Here is a 20,666-nt window from a genome sequence, read left to right as displayed (position 1 = left end):
CATAGCTCATTTGAAAGCTGAGCAAAAACTCTATCCCGTGGAAACCTCATGGAGGAGTTTCTGGCAGGCGGGGGAGTCTTAAAAAATGGAAGCTGGGAAAAATCAACTAATTTTATTAGAATTTTAATCAATTCATATGGTGACGATGAACCACACCACCCAAGATGAAATCAAATTTGGAGTTCAAGTAAAATGTGCCAATCATATCCTTTTTTTCAGCAACGACGACCATCTTCTTGGACTCAGAAACAAAGGAGGCCTGGTCATTCCTTCACCGGGGACTGTGCAGCGATAACCACAGCTGGATGTTCTGTTAGGCGAATGACGAGCCTCCAACCAGCAGCCAAAAAACAAGTGTCTCAAGTCAATCATGTGGTCGGGGGTAAAGTGTGAGCAGGAGACATTTTGGACTTGGGAGAGCCCTCAACTGCTCTCTTCGATTCTTCATGCATTGCATCTTTTAAGGCAATATCGTGGACCCCCGCGGTTTACAGGTTCCTTTCACATGCACCATATGAATTGATTCAAATTAAAATGAAATTAATTTATCTTTTCCAGCAAGACCCCCCCCCCCCCTCCCAATAATTCCTCTATGAGATTTCCACATGATAAAGCTTTTCCTCAGCTTCAAAATGAGCTCTTATTTATGTTGATACGTGGATGAGGACGCACATACGATTTTTTGTTTTTGTGGATTTTCTAGCCTGGGATCTTTGTGTTCAGCTCGAGCGTTAGACCTCCCCAAGATGGCGACGCTGTCGGCATGTGGAGTCAACAGGCGCTGATCGTCTGTTAGCATCTAGTGTTTATATCTACGCAAACAGCACCGGGTACAAAGTACCTTTCTCCTTATCTATGGACTTTACCTTACCTCTACCCCTGGAGGACGGCAAGGAGTTAAGGAAAGGTGTTAGGAGGCTTCCTAAAGGAGCTAGGGAAAGGTGTTAGGAGGCTTCCTAAAGGAGCTAAGGAAAGGTGTTAGGAGGCTTCCTAAAGGAGCTAAGGAAAGGTGTTAGGAGGCTTCCTAAAGGAGCTAAGGAAAGGTGTTAGGAGACTTCCTAAAGGAGTTAAGGAAAGGTGTTAGGAGGCTTCCTAAAGGAGTTAGTGAAAGGTGTTAGGAGGCTTCCTTAAGGAGTTAAGGAAAGGTGTTGGGAGGCTTCCTAAAGGAGTTAAGGAAAGGTGTTAGGAGGCTTCCTAAAGGAGTTAAGGAAAGGTGTTAGGAGGCTTCCTAAAGGAGTTAAGGAAAGGTGTTAGGAGGCTTCCTAAAGGAGTTAAGGAAAGGTGTTAGGAGGCTTCCTAAAGGAGTTATGGAAAGGTGTTAGGAGGCTTCCTAAAGGAGTTAAGGAAAGGTGTTAGGAGGCTTCCTTAAGGAGCTAAGGAAAGGTGTTAGGAGGCTTCCTAAAGCAGTTAGTGAAAGGCCATCATGTCAGTGTGGCAGTCGGACGGCACTTTCAATTACTGACGTCATGATGGCGGGGAGAGAACTGTAGGTTTCTGAAAGGAGCCTACCTTGATTGTGATTGGCTGAACCCCCGATGACACTGTATAGGGTTTGATTTCTGATTGGCTGGTTGGAGCAACACACTTTTAAAAACCTGGAACAAGCCAGGGAGAGAGAGGACACACTGTCTACACTTCTGGGGCGTCGGTCCTGGTGTGGAGACGGTCAGTACTGCTGGAGAACCTTCAGGAAGTCGTTCCAGGTCTGGAGACAGTCAGTACTGCTAGAGGAGATGGTCAGTACTGCTGGAGAACCTTCAGGAAGTGGTTCCAGGTCTGGAGACGGTCAGTACTGCTGGAGAACCTTCAGGAAGTGGTTCCAGGTCTGGAGACGGTCAGTACTGCTGGAGAACCTTCAGGAAGTGGTTCCAGGTCTGGAGACGGTCAGTACTGCTGGAGGAGACGGTCAGTACTGCTGGAGAACCTTCAGGAAGTGGTTCCAGGTCTGGAGACGGTCAGTACTGCTGGAGGAGACGGTCAGTACTGCTGGAGAACCTTCAGGAAGTGGTTCCAGGTCTGGAGACGGTCAGTACTGCTGGAGAACCTTCAGGAAGTCACTCCAGGTCTGGAGACGGTCAGTACTGCTGGAGGAGACGGTCAGTACTGCAGGAGAACCTTCAGGAAGTGGTTCCAGGTCTGGAGACGGTCAGTACTGCTGGAGGAGACGGTCAGTACTGCTGGAGGAGACGGTCAGTACTGCTGGAGAACCTTCAGGAAGTGGTTCCAGGTCTGGAGACGGTCAGTACTGCTGGAGGAGACAGTCAGTACTGCTGGAGAACCTTCAGGAAGTGGTTCCAGGTCTGGAGACGGTCAGTACTGCTGGAGGAGACAGTCAGTACTGCTGGAGGAGACGGTCAGTACTGCTGGAGAACCTTCAGGAAGTGGTTCCAGGTCTGGAGACGGTCAGTACTGCTGGAGAACCTTCAGGAAGTGGTTCCAGGTCTGGAGATGGTCAGTACTGCTGGAGAACCTTCAGGAAGTTGTTCCAGGTCTGGAGATGGTCAGTACTGCTGGAGGAGACGGTCAGTACTGCAGGAGAACCTTCAGGAAGTTCATTTTACAGACTGCGAGCCATTTGAACTAGTGAACAACCACCAACAGAAAACGACGTGACTCATTTATGAAAAAGGTGCAGTCACAGAGACAATATTTCCGTTTGTCCTGCGAACGGTTGAAGCTTCTTCCCATGAGATAAAACATTCAAACACACAGACTGTAAAATAGAACCAATTTTTTTTATTTGCAAATAAAAATTGGCAGCACCTTGTCTTTCATAGTGCCGGTCAGGTCGGGGAGACAAAAAGAGCTTTGAATTCATTCTGAGACGCAAAAAGACCAATTGTGGTTAGAGAAGAGACAGTTTTGGTCGTCACAACTGGGACATTTTCATTGTCGTAGTTCACGAGTTGACATGCAGGCAAATAATCGCATTGGACACGAAACATCATAGAAAAGTTCCTACCGAAGAAAACAAGAACCACAAAACATCTGCCGGCCGGAACGTCTCCGGAGCGTCTGTCTGGTGTGATTGAGTCCCGGGACCACGAGTGCTTGTTGGACTGAGGTGACGAGTGTTTCAGGCACGAACCGGCGAAGTCGTGCGGTCGACCTCAACGGGAAGAAGTACTGCAGGCTTTGGCCAATAAATACAGAAAAAACACTCGTGTTAAAAAAAAAATACTCTAATATGATATTTTTCAAGTGTTGAACTGCAAGTACCAGAGCCAGCCGGGGGCGCTACAGCCGGGGGCGCTACAGCCGGGGGTGTTGCAGCCGGGGGCGCTACAGCCGGGGGCGTCGCAGCCGGGGGCATTACAGGTTGCTGTGTTACAGCCATGGGTGTTGCAGCCGGGGGCGTTGCAGCCGGGGCGTTACAGCCATGGGTGTTGCAGCCGGGGGCGTTACAGCCGGGGGCGTTACAGCCGGGGGTGTTGCAGCCGGGGGTGTTGCAGCCGGGGGTGTTGCAGCCGGGGGCGTCACAGCCATGGGTGTTGCAGCCGGGGGCGTTGCAGCCGGGGCGTTACAGCCATGGGTGTTGCAGCCGGGGGCGTTACAGCCGGGGGCGTTGCAGCCGGGGGTGTTGCAGCCGGGGGTGTTGCAGCCGGGGGCGTTGCAGCCGGGGGCGTCACAGCCATGGGCGTTGCAGCCGGGGGCGTTACAGGTTGCTGTGTTACAGCCATGGGCGTTACAGCTATGGGTGTTACAACCGGGGGCGTTGCAGCCGGGGGCGCTACAGCCATGGGTGTTGCAGCCGGGGGCGTCACAGCCGGGGGCGCTACAGCCATGGGTGTTGCAGCCGGGGGCGTTACAGCCATGGGTGTTGCAGCCGATGGCGTTACAGCCGGGGGTGTTACAGCCGGGGGCGCTACAGCCATGGGCGTTGCAGCCGGGGGCGTTACAGCCGGGGGCGCTACAGCCATGGGCGTTGCAGCCGGGGGCGTTGCAGCCGGGGGCGCTACAGCCATGGGTGTTGCAGCCGGGGGCGTCACAGCCGGGGGCGCTACAGCCATGGGTGTTGCAGCCGGGGGCGTTACAGCCATGGGTGTTGCAGCCGATGGCGTTACAGCCGGGGGTGTTACAGCCGGGGGCGCTACAGCCATGGGCGTTGCAGCCGGGGGCGTTGCAGCCGGGGGCGTTGCAGCCGCTCGCCTCGGACAGCGTTTCTTCTCAGGCTCACCACTCGGGCAGAACAAGATTCTGTCACAATCTCAAAAGGCACAAGGTTCGACTCGGAGCACCGTCAGCAGGAAACACGCGCACATTGTTTGTCGCCAGGTAAGGAAAGAGGAACACGTCATACCGCCGCCACATGAAGCTGGGAACCGTGAAGTTCATGTGCCAAAGCGTTCCAGTGCCTCCAGACTCTACCAACCGAGACCCCGGCGCTCAGACGGGACGTCGGCCGGAAGGGATTTGCTCGTACGGCCGTGTAAGGACACTGTTGTTGGAGAATAAGGCTTCAGTAATGTTGACATCAGCTGGATTGCATAGAGGAACCGTGTTCACCACTAATAATACATTTCCTTATACAAACAACCGAAGAAAGAAATCGGCAAGTGTATAAAATCTGGTTTAAAAAAAGAGCTGCTGCGCGTTGTTTTTCCATGAAGGCACAATCATAAAGGAACTCAAGAAGAAGTCTTTACGTGGAGTCGGACTGCAGGTTTCTGCTTTGGCAAAACAGGTTCTAGTGTTCAGAGCTTCGTTCTCGGTGGATCATTGACCGACTGCTGGGACTAGTTTGGTTGTTGCTTCTCGTTCTTGCTTGTAGTGTTTGGTATTTTCTAGATAGTGGTCTTTCTATTTTTATTTAACTTGGGCTGGAACTGGGCAGAGGGACCCGGTGTGGAGACGTCACGGGGGACTCTGGGTACAGGGACCCGGTGTGGAGACGTCACGGGGGACTCTGGGTACAGGGACCCGGTGTGGAGACGTCACGGGGGACTCTGGGTACAGGGACCCGGTGTGGAGACGTCACGGGGGACTCTGGGTACAGGAACCGGTCTGGAGGTGTGAGAGTCCACAGCTAATGTCCGCGGAGCTGGTCCAGCCGGGCGTAAACGTCCTCAGCCTGACTGAGCTCTTCGAACACCGGCAGGAGGTTGAGCAGCTCGGCGTCGTCCACGTCGTCAAACCACGACACCACAGGGACCTGCGGGAGACAGCGTTACGAGGAGGACGGTGTAACTTGACGGTGTAACATGAAGGTGTAACTTGACGGTGTAACATGAAGGTGTAATTTGACGGTGTACCGTGAAGGTGTAACTTGACGGTGTAACTTGACGGTGTAACTTGACGGTGTAACATGACGGTGTAACTTGACGGTGTAACATGACGGTGTAACTTGACGTGCAACATGACGGTGTAACTTGAAGGTGTAACTTGACGGTGTAACTTGACGGTGTAACTTGACGTGCAACATGACGGTGTAACTTGACGGTGTAACTTGACGGTGTAACTTGACGGTGTAACTTGACGTGCAACATGACGGTGTAACTTGACGGTGTAACTTGACGGTGTAACTTGAAGGTGTAACTTGACGGTGTAACTTGACGTGCAACATGACGGTGTAACTTGAAGGTGTAACTTGACGGTGTAACTTGACGGTGTAACTTGACGTGCAACATGACGGTGTAACTTGAAGGTGTAACTTGACGGTGTAACTTGACGGTGTAACTTGACGGTGTAACTTGACGTGCAACATGACGGTGTAACTTGACGGTGTAACTTGACGGTGTAACTTGACGTGCAACATGACGGTGTAACTTGACGGTGTAACTTGACGGTGTAACTTGACGTGCAACATGACGGTGTAACTTGAACGTGTAACTTGACGGTGTAACTTGACGGTGTAACTTGACGGTGCAACGTGACGGTGCAACATGAAGGTGTAACATGAAGGTATAACTTGACGGTGTAACTTGACGGTGTAACTTGACGGTGCAACGTGACGGTGCAACGTGACGGTGCAACGTGACGGTGTAACGTACAGCGTTATGAGGGTGGAAGATGTACGAGGCTGGAGAGTTGTCCAGGATCAGGGTCTTGTTCAGGTCTCGGCCCAGGCGGCTCAGGTCCTTCACGTAGCAGCCTTGGTGGAAAACACAAGACTCCCGGAACAGCCGGGTCCTGAACACACCGCCGTGATCCAGCAGGTCGGTCACCGGGTCGGCGTACTGGGGGCGGGGGATGGGCCATTTACAATGACATCATATACCAACGAATGCAAAGAAAAGCAAATCCACTCACTTCCTGTTAGCGGGACGTTGCGACTATTTGGTTTGAGACCATGCTAATCTCACGTTATTGATGTGATGCTAATCTCACGTTATTGATGTGATGCTAATCTCATGCTATTGATGTGATGCTAATCTCACGTTATTGATGTGACGCTAATCTCACGTTATTGATGTGACGCTAATCTCACGTTATTGATGTGATGCTAATCTCATGCTATTGATGTGATGCTAATCTCACGCTATTGATGATGTGATGCTAATCTCACGCTATTGATGATGTGATGCTAATCTCGCATTATTGATGTGATGCTAATCTCACGCTATTGATGATGTGATGCTAATCTCACGTTATTGATGATGTGATGCTAATCTCAGGTTATTGATGATGTGATGCTAGTCTCACGTTATTGATGTGATGCTAATCTCACGCTATTGATGATGTGATGCTAATCTCACGCTATTGATGATGTGATGCTAATCTCACGCTATTGATGATGTGATGCTGATCTCACGTTATAGATGTGATGCTGATCTCAGGTTATTGATGATGTGATGCTAGTCTCACGTTATTGATGTGATGCTAATCTCACGCTATTGATGATGTGATGCTAATCTCATGTTATTGATGTGATGCTAATCTCACGCTATTGATGATGTGATGCTAATCTCACGCTATTGATGATGTGATGCTAATCTCACGCTATTGATGATGTGATGCTAATCTCACGCTATTGATGATGTGATGCTAATCTCACGCTATTGATGATGTGATGCTAATCTCACGCTATTGATGATGTGATGCTAATCTCAGGCTATAGATGATGTGATGCTAATCTCAGGTTATTGATGATGTGATGCTAATCTCACGCTATTGATGATGTGATGCTAATCTCACGCTATTGATGATGTGATGCTAATCTCAGGTTATTGATGTGATGCTAATCTCACGCTATTGATGATGTGATGCTAATCTCACGCTATTGATGATGTGATGCTAGTCTCACGCTATTGATGATGTGATGCTAATCTCACGCTATTGATGATGTGATGCTAGTCTCACGCTATTGATGATGTGATGCTAATCTCAGGTTATTGATGTGATGCTAATCTCACGCTATTGATGATGTGATGCTAATCTCACGCTATTGATGATGTGATGCTAGTCTCACGCTATTGATGATGTGATGCTAATCTCACGCTATTGATGATGTGATGCTAATCTCACACTATTGATGATGTGATGCTAATCTCAGGGTATTGATGATGTGATGCTAATCTCACGTTATTGCTACAATGCTCGTCTGGTGTTATTGATGATGCGGTAACCCTCCGGTTCCTCACCTCCTCTCAAGAGGTTTCATCGTTCCACTAAAACTTTTCCGTCCCCGTTAAGGTCTAAAGTCCAGTTAATCCCGATTTTACACAAGAAATGCGTGTGTTTTTTCTCAGCTTCACTTTGTAAGAGGTTCCGTGGACGTTTCATATTCAGGCTCCCGAGACTGACTGAAGTTTGGAAGTAGAGAAAAACCCAACTTGGGACCAAGTGTTTGAGTGTCGACTGACGTGAGGCGGGAGGGAGGAAGCGGTAAAGAGGCCGGAGAGCAGGATGGAGCGGGATGGAGCGGGATGGAGCGGGATGGAGCGGGATAGAGCGGGATGGTGCGGGATAGAGCGGGATGGAGCGGGATGGAGCGGGATGGAGTGGGATGGAGCGGGATGGAGCGGGATGGAGCGGGATGGAGCGGGATAGAGCGGGATGGAGCGGGATGGAGCGGGATGGAGCGGGATAGAGCGGAATAGAGCGGGATGGAGCGGGATGGAGTGGGATGGAGCAGGATGGAGGAGGATGGAGCAGGATGGAGCAGGATGGAGGAGGATGGAGGAGGATGGAGCGGGATGGAGCGGGATGGAGCTGGATAGAGCTGGATGGAGCGGGATGGAGCGGGATAGAGCGGGATGGAGCGGGATAGAGCGGGATAGAGCGGGATGGAGCGGGATGGAGGAGGATGGAGCGGGATGGAGCGGGATGGAGCGGGATGGAGCAGGATGGAGGAGGATGGAGGAGGATGGAGCGGGATAGAGCGGGATGGAGCGGGATGGAGCAGGATGGAGCAGGATGGAGGAGGATGGAGCGGGATGGAGCGGGATGGAGTGGGATGGAGCGGGATGGAGCAGGATGGAGCAGGATGGAGCGGGATGGAGGAGGATGGAGCGGGATAGAGCGGGATAGAGCGGGATGGAGCGGGATGGAGCGGGATAGAGCGGGATAGAGCGGGATGGAGCGGGATGGAGCGGGATGGAGCGGGATGGAGCGGGATGGAGCGGGATAGAGCGGGATGGAGCGGGATGGAGCGGGATGGAGCGGGATAGAGCGGGATGGAGCGGGATGGAGCGGGATGGAGCGGGATGGAGCGGGATAGAGCGGGATGGAGCGGGATGGAGCGGGATGGAGTGGGATGGAGCGGGATGGAGTGGGATGGAGCGGGATGGAGCGGGATGGAGCGGGATGGAGTGGGATGGAGCGGGATAGAGCGGGATGGAGCGGGATAGAGCGGGATGGAGCGGGATAGAGCGGGATGGAGCGGGATGGAGCGGGATGGAGCGGGATGGAGTGGGATGGAGGAGGATGGAGCGGGATAGAGCGGGATGGAGCGGGATGGAGCGGGATGGAGTGGGATGGAGCAGGATAGAGCGGGATGGAGCAGGATGGCGCAGGGCAGTTTGCTGCCTACCTTGGCCAGACTGGCAGTGAACAGCACACACTCAAACAGTTCCCCCATCCTGTGCAGGAACTCGTCCACGAAGGGTCTCTTCAGCACGTAGACCTGGAAGCACAACCCCGTTACGGCAGCGGCTCCGCAACTCGGCAACTCGGCCACGTGTCGCTCGCATGTCGTTTCCGTCCCGCTGGCCGCCTTTGGCCACTTCCTGAAACAAGTAGTCCAGAACAGGCCGTGCCAGGATTAAGCAGCCTATCCTGGATTACTTGAACCAGGCCGAGGCCCACCGAGATCCTGGACCGGAACCGGGCCGAGGCCCACCGAGATCCTGGACCGGAACCGGGCCGAGGCCCACCGAGATCCTGGACCGGAACCGGGCCGAGGTCCACCGAGATCCTGGACCGGAACCGGGCCGAGGCCCACCGAGATCCTGGACCGGAACCGGGCCGAGGCCCACCGAGATCCTGGACCGGAACCGGGCCGAGGCCCACCGAGATCCAGCCTGTTGAACATCTGGCCAGTAGAGGGCGTCCAGCTCAACATTCACATACTAACAAAGACATGCCAGCCGTAGTTGACCTACTCTTACCTGGTCAGTGGTAGTTTACCTGGTGAACGGAAGTTTACACCCGGTATCTAGTAGTTTACCTGGTCAGTGGTAGTTTACCTGGTGAACGGAAGTTTACACCCGGTATCTAGTAGTTTACCTGGTCAGTGGTAGTTTACCTGGTGAACGGAAGTTTACACCCGGTATCTAGTAGTTTACCTGGTGAATGGTAGTTTACCTGGTGACTGGTAGTTTACCTGGTGAATGGAAGTTTACACCCGGTATCTAGTAGTTTACCTGGTGAATGGTAGTTTACCTGGTGACTGGTAGTTTACCTGGTGAGTGGTAGTTTAGCTGGTGAGTGGTAGTTTACCTGGTGACTGGTAGTTTACCTGGTGAGTGGTAGTTTAGCTGGTGAGTGGTAGTTTACCTGGTGACTGGTAGTTTACCTGGTGAGTGGTAGTTTAGCTGGTGAGTGGTAGTTTACCTGGTGAGTGGTAGTTTAGCTGGTGAGTGGTAGTTTACCTGGTGACTGGTAGTTTACCTGGTGAGTGGTAGTTTAGCTGGTGAGTGGTAGTTTACCTGTTGAGTGGTAGTTTAGCTGGTGAATGGTAGTTTACCTGGTGAGTGGTAGTTTACCTGGTGAGTGGTTCCCTCGATCTCCACCGGTACGATGAAGTCTGCGTTGTTGATTGGCTGGAGGAGAAAACGGGGAGGCGCTACGTCACTAAACTCCCGACGCTGCACAATCACACACAGACGCGTGAAGAAACTCCAGACGAGTGAACGACATGAATGAGCGAGTGAATATGAGCGAGTGAATATGAGCGAGTGACTATGAGCGAGTGAACGACAGCGGCGATACCTTGAATGAACTGTGTACCAGCGTCTCGTCGAGGTCGATGACCACACAGATCTTCCCCTGATCCTGAACGTTCACCTCCGGCAGCAGGCTGGACTCAAACTACACACACACACACACACACACACACACACACACACACACACACACACACACACACACACACACACACACACCCACACCCACAAGTTTACAGCTGATTGGTCCCACCTTTGGGAGATTAGTGTGTGTGTGTGTGTGTGTGTGTGTGTGTGTGTGTGTGTGTGTGTGTGTGTGTGTGTGTGTGTGTGTGTGTGTGTGTGTGTGTGTGTGTGTCTTCAGCTTCTTTTCATACACGCGAGACGTTTCTGAAGTGAGAAGCTTCACCTTGACAACCGATCCACAGTCCTGCGAGTCCAGCAGGGCCTGCTGGGAGGGTGGAGGTGTGGGTGGAGGCGAGGGTGGAGGTTTGGAGCCATCCTGAGCTCGGAGGCAACAGAAGAGCGCCTTGAAGAGGTTACAGCTGCGGGGCTGTTTGAGGGGGGCGTGGCTCACCGGGCCTGTCGGAGCAGAGGGGCCACGTTAGCGTCTGATCGGTAATCAATACAACGGAATCAATACAACGAGCAGAGGGGCCACGTTGCCTCTGTGTTGATTGTGTTGCTTCTGTTGCAATCATGATGCAACCTGAAACCTGAAGCACAACATCAGGAGGAAACACATCAGGAGGAAACACCATCAGGAGGAAACACATCAGGAGGAAACACCATCAGGAGGAAACACCATCAGGAGGAAACACCATCAGGAGGAAACACCATCAGGAGGAAACACACCAGGAGGAAACACATCAGGAGGAAACACATAAGGAGGAAACACATCAGGAGGAAACACCATCAGGAGGAAACACCATCAGGAGGAAACACATCAGGAGGAAACACATCAGGAGGAAACACATCAGGAGGAAACACCATCAGGAGGAAACACATCAGGAGGAAACACATCAGGAGGAAACACATCAGGAGGAAACACCATCAGGAGGAAACACCATCAGGAGGAAACACATCAGGAGGAAACACATCAGGAGGAAACACATCAGGAGGAAACACACCAGGAGGAAACACATCAGGAGGAAACACATCAGGAGGAAACACACCAGGAGGAAACACATCAGGAGGAAACACATCAGGAGGAAACACACCAGGAGGAACACATCAGGAGGAAACACATCAGGAGGAAACACATCAGGAGGAACACATCAGGAGGAAACACCATCAGGAGGAAACACCATCAGGAGGAAACACCATCAGGAGGAAACACATCAGGAGGAAACACATCAGGAGGAAACACACCAGGCGGAAACACATCAGGAGGAAACACATCAGGAGGAAACACATCAGGAGGAAACACACCAGGAGGAACACATCAGGAGGAAACACCATCAGGAGGAAACACCATCAGGAGGAAACACATCAGGAGGAAACACACCAGGCGGAAACACACCAGGAGGAAACACATCAGGAGGAAACACCATCAGGAGGAAACACCATCAGGAGGAAACACCATCAGGAGGAAACACATCAGGAGGAAACACACCAGGAGGAAACATCAGGAGGAAACACATCAGGAGGAAACACCATCAGGAGGAAACACATCAGGAGGAAACACATCAGGAGGAAACACATCAGGAGGAAACACCATCAGGAGGAAACACATCAGGAGGAAACACATCAGGAGGAAACAACATCAGGAGGAAACACCATCAGGAGGAAACACCATCAGGAGGAAACACATCAGGAGGAAACACACCAGGAGGAAACACATCAGGAGGAAACACCATCAGGAGGAAACACCATCAGGAGGAAACACACCAGGAGGAAACACACCAGGAGGAAACAACATCAGGAGGAAACAACATCAGGAGGAAACACCATCAGGAGGAAACACATCAGGAGTACACAGTACAATTACACAGCAGCTCGCAGTATTTTGAATCAGGGTGTTATAAACAAAATAACAACTGGATAACTTCAAGCCGTTACTGCACCATGTGCAGAAGCCGTCGCCTCAGCAACAGCTAATGTTAGGATGTAGGGATGTAAGGATGTAGGGATGTAAGGATGTAGGGATGTAAGGATGTAGGGATGTAGGGATGTAAGGATGTAAGGATGTAGGGATGTAAGGATGTAGGGATGTAAGGCAGGTGATGAGGGAGGCAGGGAGGCGACTCAGGCCACACCCACACCACGAAAAAAAAACAGATTTTTTCTCCCCGGCCTTCTTAAAAACCTCCGTCACTATGAACTGTCAACACCAGGCTGCAGTTCCCCTGCAGGCCTGTGGGGGCGCTGTGACTCACTGAACACACCAGAACAGGATGGAACACATGAGAAGTAGATTCCTTCTCAAAAGCCTCTATATGATACTAGTTCTATAGGTCTATGCTCCTGCTCCTCCTGCTGCTAGCTTGTGTTCCCGGATTGTTGTGGTTATTTGATGACATCACAGGGGGGGGGGGGGGGGGATTACCTCACCTTTTTTACACAGATGATCGTCTTTGCCTTCCACACGCACTGTACTACAACCTGGGACTAACATACCTGAGACCTGTACTACAACCTGGGACTAAAATACCTGAGACCTGTACTACAACCTGGGACTAACATACCTGAGACCTGTACTACAACCTGGGACTAACATACCTGAGACCTGTACTACAACCTGGGACTAACATACCTGAGACCTGTACTACAACCTGGGACTAACATACCTGAGACCTGTACTACAACCTGGGACTAACATACCTGAGACCTGTACTACAACCTGGGACTAAAATACCTGAGACCTGTACTACAACCTGGGACTAACATACCTGAGGCCTGTACTACAACCTGGGACTAACATACCTGAGACCTGTACTACAACCTGGGACTAACATACCTGAGGTCTGTACTACAACCTGGGACTAACATACCTGAGACCTGTACTACAACCTGGGACTAACATACCTGAGGTCTGTACTACAACCTGGGACTAACATACCTGAGACCTGTACTACAACCTGGGACTAACATACCTGAGGCCTGTACTACAACCTGGGACTAACATACCTGAGACCTGTACTACAACCTGGGACTAACATACCTGAGGTCTGTACTACAACCTGGGACTAACATACCTGAGACCTGTACTACAACCTGGGACTAACATACCTGAGGTCTGTACTACAACCTGGGACTAACATACCTGAGGCCTGTACTACAACCTGGGACTAACATACCTGAGGCCTGTACTACAACCTGGGACTAACATACCTGAGGTCTGTACTACAACCTGGGACTAACATACCTGAGACCTGTACTACAACCTGGGACTAACATACCTGAGGCCTGTACTACAACCTGGGACTAACATACCTGAGGCCTGTACTACAACCTGGGACTAACATACCTGAGGCCTGTACTACAACCTGGGACTAACATACCTGAGGTCTGTACTACAACCTGGGACTAACATACCTGAGACCTGTACTACAACCTGGGACTAACATACCTGAGGTCTGTACTACAACCTGGGACTAACATACCTGAGGCCTGTACTACAACCTGGGACTAACATACCTGAGGTCTGTACTACAACCTGGGACTAACATACCTGAGACCTGTACTACAACCTGGGACTAACATACCTGAGGCCTGTACTACAACCTGGGACTAACATACCTGAGGCCTGTACTACAACCTGGGACTAACATACCTGAGACCTGTACTACAACCTGGGACTAACATACCTGAGGTCTGTACTACAACCTGGGACTAACATACCTGAGGCCTGTACTACAACCTGGGACTAACATACCTGAGACCTGTACTACAACCTGGGACTAACATACCTGAGACCTGTACTACAACCTGGGACTAACATACCTGAGACCTGTACTACAACCTGGGACTAACATACCTGAGACCTGTACTACAACCTGGGACTAACATACCTGAGACCTGTACTACAACCTGGGACTAACATACCTGAGGCCTGTACTACAACCTGGGACTAACATACCTGAGGCCTGTACTACAACCTGGGACTAACATACCTGAGACCTGTACTACAACCTGGGACTAACATACCTGAGGTCTGTACTACAACCTGGGACTAACATACCTGAGGCCTGTACTACAACCTGGGACTAACATACCTGAGACCTGTACTACAACCTGGGACTAACATACCTGAGACCTGTACTACAACCTGGGACTAACATACCTGAGACCTGTACTACAACCTGGGACTAACATACCTGAGACCTGTACTACAACCTGGGACTAACATACCTGAGACCTGTACTACAACCTGGGACTAACATACCTGAGGCCTGTACTACAACCTGGGACTAACATACCTGAGGCCTGTACTACAACCTGGGACTAACATACCTGAGACCTGTACTACAACCCCACAGTTCAACCCTACATCAGCAACAACCCTTCTAAAGTGGGGCACCACCAGATCCTGACCCTGGCAGGTCCATTAAACCCATCGATTCCACTAAACTCTTCAGATCCCTGACCCCAAATGAATCCATCAAACCCTCCAGACCCCGAACTGATCCATCCAACCTACCAGATCCCAAACCCCACCAGATCCCAAACCCCACCAGATCCATAAACCTACGAGATCCCTGACCCCACTAGATCCATGACCCCACCAGATCCATTAAACCTACTGGATCTAAAAAAAATTTATCTGCCAGATCCCTTAAACCCACCAGATCCTTACAATCCACCAGTATCAGTGAAAAACCAGCAAGTTAAATCGGCCCAGTAGGATCCTGGGACTCACCGGGACCCCTGAGACCCAGGAAGATCCCTGACCCCACCGAATCCATCGAACCCTTCAGACCCCAAACTGATCCATCCAACCTACCAGATCCCAAACCCCACTAGATCCCTGACCCAACCAGATCCATGACCCAACCAGATACCCAACCCCACTAGATCCCTGACCCAACCAGATACCCAACCCCACTAGATCCATTAAACCTACTGGATCTACATATACATTTTTCTAAACTCTTCAGATCCCTGACCCAACCGGATCCATCAAACCCTTCAGTTCCACGACCCCACCGAATCCTCCAGACCCCAAACTGATCCATCCAACCTACCAGATCCCCAACCCCACCAGATCCATAAACCTATGAGATACCTGGAACCAGCCAGATCCCTGACCCCACTAGATCCCCAACCCCACCAGATCCCTTAAACCCACCACATCCTTACAATCCACCAGTATCAGTGGAAAAACCAGCAAGTTAAATCGGCCCAGTAGGATCCTGGGACTCACCGGGACCCCTGAGACCCAGGAAGACCCCTGAGACCCAGCAGGATCCCAGGGACTCACCAGGATCCTTGAGACCCAGTGGATCCTGGTGGATCCTGGTGGGTCCTGGTCCCCCGGGGGGCCAGCAGGCGGAACCCAGGCGGGCCCTCCCTCACCTGTCTTCGGTGACACCTGGACGTCTTCTTTCTGCACTTGGGTGATAACCGAACTTTCCATCTGACGATCGCGGAGCCCCCCAAATCCTCGGTTCCTGTCCTCGAGCTCCGGTGGGCGTCCCTCATTGGCTTCTGCTGGCACGCGACTCTTATTCACCGAGGTAATTTGTCATCCGCCTCAAGTAAATCCCGATAGGAAGCCCGGCCGTCGCTGCTTCTCCTTCTCCTTCTCCTTCTCCTTCTCCTCCTCCTCCTCCTCGGCGCTGCCCGGCGGGGGGGGGCAGCAAGGCACTCTGGGTGTGTGTGTGTGGGGGCTCCGGGGCGGTCGGTGCTGGAGCTCCTCACTTCGCAGCAACAACATGGAGAATCCGGAGCGCAGCAAAACAAGCGAGGAAATGGGGCAACGCGGCGGTTTCAAGGCCCCCCCTTTACTACACATAAACAACATCGGCCGCGGGCGCCGCGCGAGCCGCGAAGACGGCGACGGCCGCGCGGAAACGGCGCGGCGCGCGAACACGAACCCTTTCCCCTTCGTACTTAGTGGCAAAACGTGAGTTTTGTGCCGATCCGGGGTTTTGTTTTTCTACGATCGGGACCGCGAGGGCGCCTTGAAACGGTCCACGCCCTCCGATTGGCCGCCGGGGAGGAGGGGGCGGGGCCAAGGCATTCCTCCCCGTCTTGCACGGGCGCCGCGGAACACATTCCATCGCTTGTGATTGTTTGTAAATTCTGGGGGGAAAAAATAAACAAACACACGTAAAGAAATGCGCGTCGGCGAACGAGAACACACAGATCCTTAGAAGTGTGCAATTAGTTAATCCTGCAAAGATTGTTTTTTAAATGTAGTTAATGTTTTATTGATGGTAGATGAAGAACAAACCTTCAGACCATGTTTCACACATTCAGTCCAGAAAAGTCAGCGATCAGCTGATCAGCTGTTCCTTCTGGATCTGATCTGAATCAGTACTTTCACTGAACAAAGTACAACTATTGTACCTCAGTGTGTGTGTGTGTGTGTGTGTGTGTGTGTGTGTGTGTGTGTGTGTGTGTGTGTGTGTGTGTGTGTGAGAGAGAGACAAGCGAAGCAAAACCCAAAGACCTGAAGGACATGATGATGATGATGATGATGATGATGATGATGATGATGATGATGATGATGATGATGATGATGATGATGATGATCAGAGACCTTACGAGGATGACAGTAATATTCGATATAAGCTGATTTATCGTTATTGTTCTTTACTATCAGGTGATTGATCTTTGCCAGAAACGCCTCCAGACTCTAGAAACGCCTCCAGACTCTAGAAACGCCTCCAGACTCTAGAAACGCCTCCAGACTCCAGAAACGCCTCCAGACTCTAGAAACGCCTCCAGACTCTAGAAACGGCTCCAGACTCCAGAAACGCCTCCAGACTCTAGAAACGCCTCCAGACTCTAGAAACGGCTCCAGACTCTAGAAACGCCTCCAGACTCTAGAAACGGCTCCAGACTCCAGAAACGCCTCCAGACTCTAGAAACGCCTCCAGACTCTAGAAACGGCTCCAGACTCCAGAAACGCCTCCAGACTCTAGAAACGCCTCCAGACTCTAGAAACGGCTCCAGACTCTAGAAACGCCTCCAGACTCTAGAAACGGCTCCAGACTCCAGAAACGCCTCCAGACTCTAGAAACGGCTCCAGACTCTAGAAACGCCTCCAGACTCTAGAACCAGCTCCAGACTCTAGAAACGGCTCCAGACTACAGAAACGCCTCCAGACTCTAGAAACGCCTCCAGAATCCAGAAATGGCTCTAGACTCTAGAAATGGCTCCAGACTATAGGAACGCCTCCAGACTCCAGAAACGCCTCCAGACTACAGAAATGCCTCCAGACTCTAGAAACGGCTCCAGACTCTAGAAACACCTCCAGAATCCAGAAATGCCTCCAGACTCTAGAAACGCCTTCAGACTCTAGAAACAGCTCCAGACTCTAGAAATGGCTCCAGACTCTAGAAACACCTCCAGAATCCAGAAACGCCTCCAGACTCTAGAAACGCCTTCAGACTCTAGAAACAGCTCCAGACTCTAGAATCAGCTCCAGACTCTAGAAATGGCTCCAGACTCTAGAAACGCCTCCAGAATCCAGAAACGGCTCCAGACTCTAGAACCGGCTCCAGACTCTAGAAATGGCTCCAGACTCTAGAACCGGCTCCAGACTCTAGAAATGGCTCCAGACTCTAGAAATGGCTCCAGAATCCAGAAACGCCTCCAGACTCTAGAAACACCTCCAGAATCCAGAAACGCCTCCAGACTCTAGAAACGGTTCCAGAATCCAGAAACTAGAACCTCTAGACTCAAACAGACGATGGAAGTGAGTGACGCCTGTCGTCTCAGGGTGAGACACTCCAGCAGGTTGGAGGTTGAAGCGTCAACAGGAGGAAAGAGGGACGTGAAGAAGAGACGGACAGAAGTGTGAGATCATCTGATCCCATTTTTAATCCAATAGTTTAACTTGTTATCAAATCTGAGTCAGCAACAAACAAACAGCTGCAACGCGTCAACAGAACCTCGGTGTGATGAGACCAGAGTCAAAGTGTTTATTTGGCAGCACCATTCGGAATAGAAATATTGTCTGTCGTGTGTTTCTGTTACGTGATGAAGGATAAAATCATGTCCCCATGCAAAACTCCCAGTGAAATGTACATACGCTAACTTTATTGCAGAAAAGGTCACGTGAACCGAAATCTCAGTGATTTCTTTTTTTTTGCTTTGTTTTTTTTTAATGATTTTTTTTCTTTTAACTTGTAAACGGCTTATTGTCACCTCAGCGTTTCTCCTCATTGTTTTACCGGCAAGTCTTTAACTTGTAGAAACATTTTTCTTTCAAATCCGTAGTTTATCTTGGAAAAATGCTTTGCATGTATGGCATTATGTGGTTTCCTCTAAAATCATACATCCATAGAAAAAAATCCAGTGAGTAGAAAACAAAGTCAAAACAAGAAACTTAGAGAATTGAAATCAAAGAACAAAAGAATGAAAGAAAGAAAGAAAGGAACTGTCTGTCCATCCTGATACCTGGAGGAAGAGTCTGGATTCTTCCACAAGCAGGTTTTAAGTCCTTCAGTGTGTTTTTGTTCTGATATTCTTCAGTTTTTAATTATTGAAAAGGAGCATCTGGCTTCGTTTGGTTGCAGGAACCAGTGAGTGTCGATGCTCCCGGCGACGCTCGGCTCCTCGCCGGCGTCCCGCTGCCTCCCGCCTGCTCCACTGCAAACCAGGTCCGTTTCAGTACCAAGAATCCCGCCGGCGTCACACGGTGGTGCCCCTCATCACCACCTGGTGGCGGTGTCACACGGTGGTGCCCCTCATCACCACCTGGTGGCGGTGTCACACGGTGGTGCCCCTCATCACCACCCGGTGGCGGTGTCACACGGTGGTGCCCCTCATCACCACCTGGTGGTGGTGTCACACGGTGGTGCCCCTCATCACCACCTGGTGGCGGCACCGACCCGCCGGTGTCACACGGTGGTGCCCCTCATCGCCACCTGGTGGCAGTGTCACACGGTGGTGCCCCTCATCACCACTTGGTGGTGGTGTCACACGGTGGTGCCCCTCATCGCCACCCGGTGGCGGCACCGACCCGCCGGTGTCACACGGTGGTGCCCCTCATCACCACCTGGTGGTGGTGTCACACGGTGGTGCCCCTCATCACCACCTGGTGGTGGTGTCACACGGTGGTGCCCCTCATCGCCACCTGGTGGTGGTGTCACACGGTGGTGCCCCTCATCACCACCTGGTGGTGGTGTCACACGGTGGTGCCCCTCATCACCACCTGGTGGTGGTGTCACACGGTGGTGCCCCTCATCACCACCTGGTGGCGGTGTCACACGGTGGTGCCCCTCATCGCCACCCGGTGGCGGCACCGACCCGCCGGTGTCACACGGTGGTGCCCCTCATCACCACCTGGTGGCGGTGTCACACGGTGGTGCCCCTCATCGCCACCTGGTGGTGGTGTCACACGGTGGTGCCCCTCATCACCACCTGGTGGTGGTGTCACACGGTGGTGCCCCTCATCACCACCTGGTGGCGGTGTCACACGGTGGTGCCCCTCATCGCCACCAGGTGGCGGCGCCGACCCGCCGGTCTCACACGGTGGTGACCCTCATCACCACCTCGCGGCTGGAGGCGGCGCTGACCCGCGGGTCGCTGGGCCTCAGTTGGCTCAGGATGTGGAGGATGGTGTAACCGCAGTGGTGGTCGAGGATAGTCCTGAGCCGCCGGCTCGGCCGCTGGCCGCCGCCGCCGCTCGCCAGGCCGTGAGGCGTACCGCGGGAGCCGCGGGCGCCGGCCTTCCCGCCGGAACTCAGCGGGTCGCCCAAGTCCTTGGACTTCTCATAGTTCAGAACCTTCCACTGCTGGTTGACGGCCTGCCACCGCTTGAAGATCCGGTACACCGAAGATCCTTCGTGGATTATGAGACCTGGCGAGGAACAAGAGGACGGAGAAGAACTTTACTGTGAAATACTGCAAGTCAAGTTCAATTAAAGCACCTTGAGGTAGAAGGACGGGGTTCATCAGGAGAATTTACTGGCAGTACCACAATCCTCCTGGTTGAAGTACCAGCAGCAGCTGTTCCTCATCCACCTGCAGTGCTGAAGTACTAGGAAGTATCCTACAGATACTGATATTGACAGGAAGTATCCTACAGATACTAGTATTGACAGGAAGTATCCTACAGATACAAATATTGACACAAAGTGTCCTACAGATACGTGGATACCAAGTAACTGGACAGGAAGTGTCCTACAGATACTGATATTGACAGGAAGTATCCTACAGATACTG

At 51.8% G+C, this 20,666-nt stretch overlaps 2 protein-coding genes across 3 annotated transcripts in view; both read right to left on the bottom strand.

The window, feature by feature from the left end:
* Positions 1–2,714: 2,714 nt before the first annotated feature.
* Positions 2,715–16,396, bottom strand: ctdsp2 (CTD (carboxy-terminal domain, RNA polymerase II, polypeptide A) small phosphatase 2). 2 transcript variants are annotated; one of them, XM_080521659.1, is made up of 8 exons: positions 15,843–16,396; positions 10,735–10,907; positions 10,372–10,470; positions 10,146–10,202; positions 8,972–9,064; positions 5,991–6,176; positions 4,998–5,152; positions 2,715–4,877 (listed from the first exon to the last, which is right to left on the bottom strand). In XM_080521659.1, the coding sequence occupies exons 1-7, from the start codon at positions 15,901–15,903 to the stop codon at positions 5,027–5,029; spliced, it is 795 nt and encodes a 264-aa protein (XP_080377785.1). In that variant the 5' UTR covers positions 15,904–16,396; the 3' UTR covers positions 2,715–4,877; positions 4,998–5,026. The 2 variants fall into 2 exon arrangements, with proteins under 2 accessions (XP_080377785.1, XP_080377784.1); XM_080521658.1 differs by having other exon boundaries at positions 2,715–5,152; positions 15,843–16,394.
* A 3,570-nt stretch (positions 16,397–19,966) lies between these two features.
* LOC308148221 (E3 ubiquitin-protein ligase MARCHF9-like) overlaps positions 19,967–20,666 on the bottom strand; it is a gene marked incomplete at both ends in the record, with an annotated part of 8,428 nt that continues 7,728 nt past the window's right edge. The window contains one exon of the mRNA XM_080521665.1: positions 19,967–20,301. Coding sequence (XP_080377791.1) covers positions 19,967–20,301 — 335 coding nt within the window. The remainder of the gene's footprint in view (positions 20,302–20,666) is intronic.

The sequence above is a fragment of the Blennius ocellaris genome, assembly GCF_963422515.1.
Source record: "Blennius ocellaris genome assembly, contig: SCAFFOLD_61, whole genome shotgun sequence".
NCBI lineage: Eukaryota > Metazoa > Chordata > Actinopteri > Blenniiformes > Blenniidae > Blennius > Blennius ocellaris.
This window is presented reverse-complemented; position numbering and strand designations above follow the sequence as displayed.

Bases quoted from the DNA above. Each gene is read 5' to 3' on its own strand.
- ctdsp2 (XM_080521659.1), bottom strand. From the start codon at position 15,903: ATGGAAAGTTCGGTTATCACCCAAGTGCAGAAAGAAGACGTCCAGGTG. The intron at 9,065-10,145 runs GTAAACTACCAC...TTGTGCTTCCAG, and splicing joins TCGAGGGAACCACTCACCAG to GTCTACGTGCTGAAGAGACC. The intron at 6,177-8,971 runs GTAGGCAGCAAA...CCCCGCCCCCAG, and splicing joins TCACTGCCAGTCTGGCCAAG to TACGCCGACCCGGTGACCGA.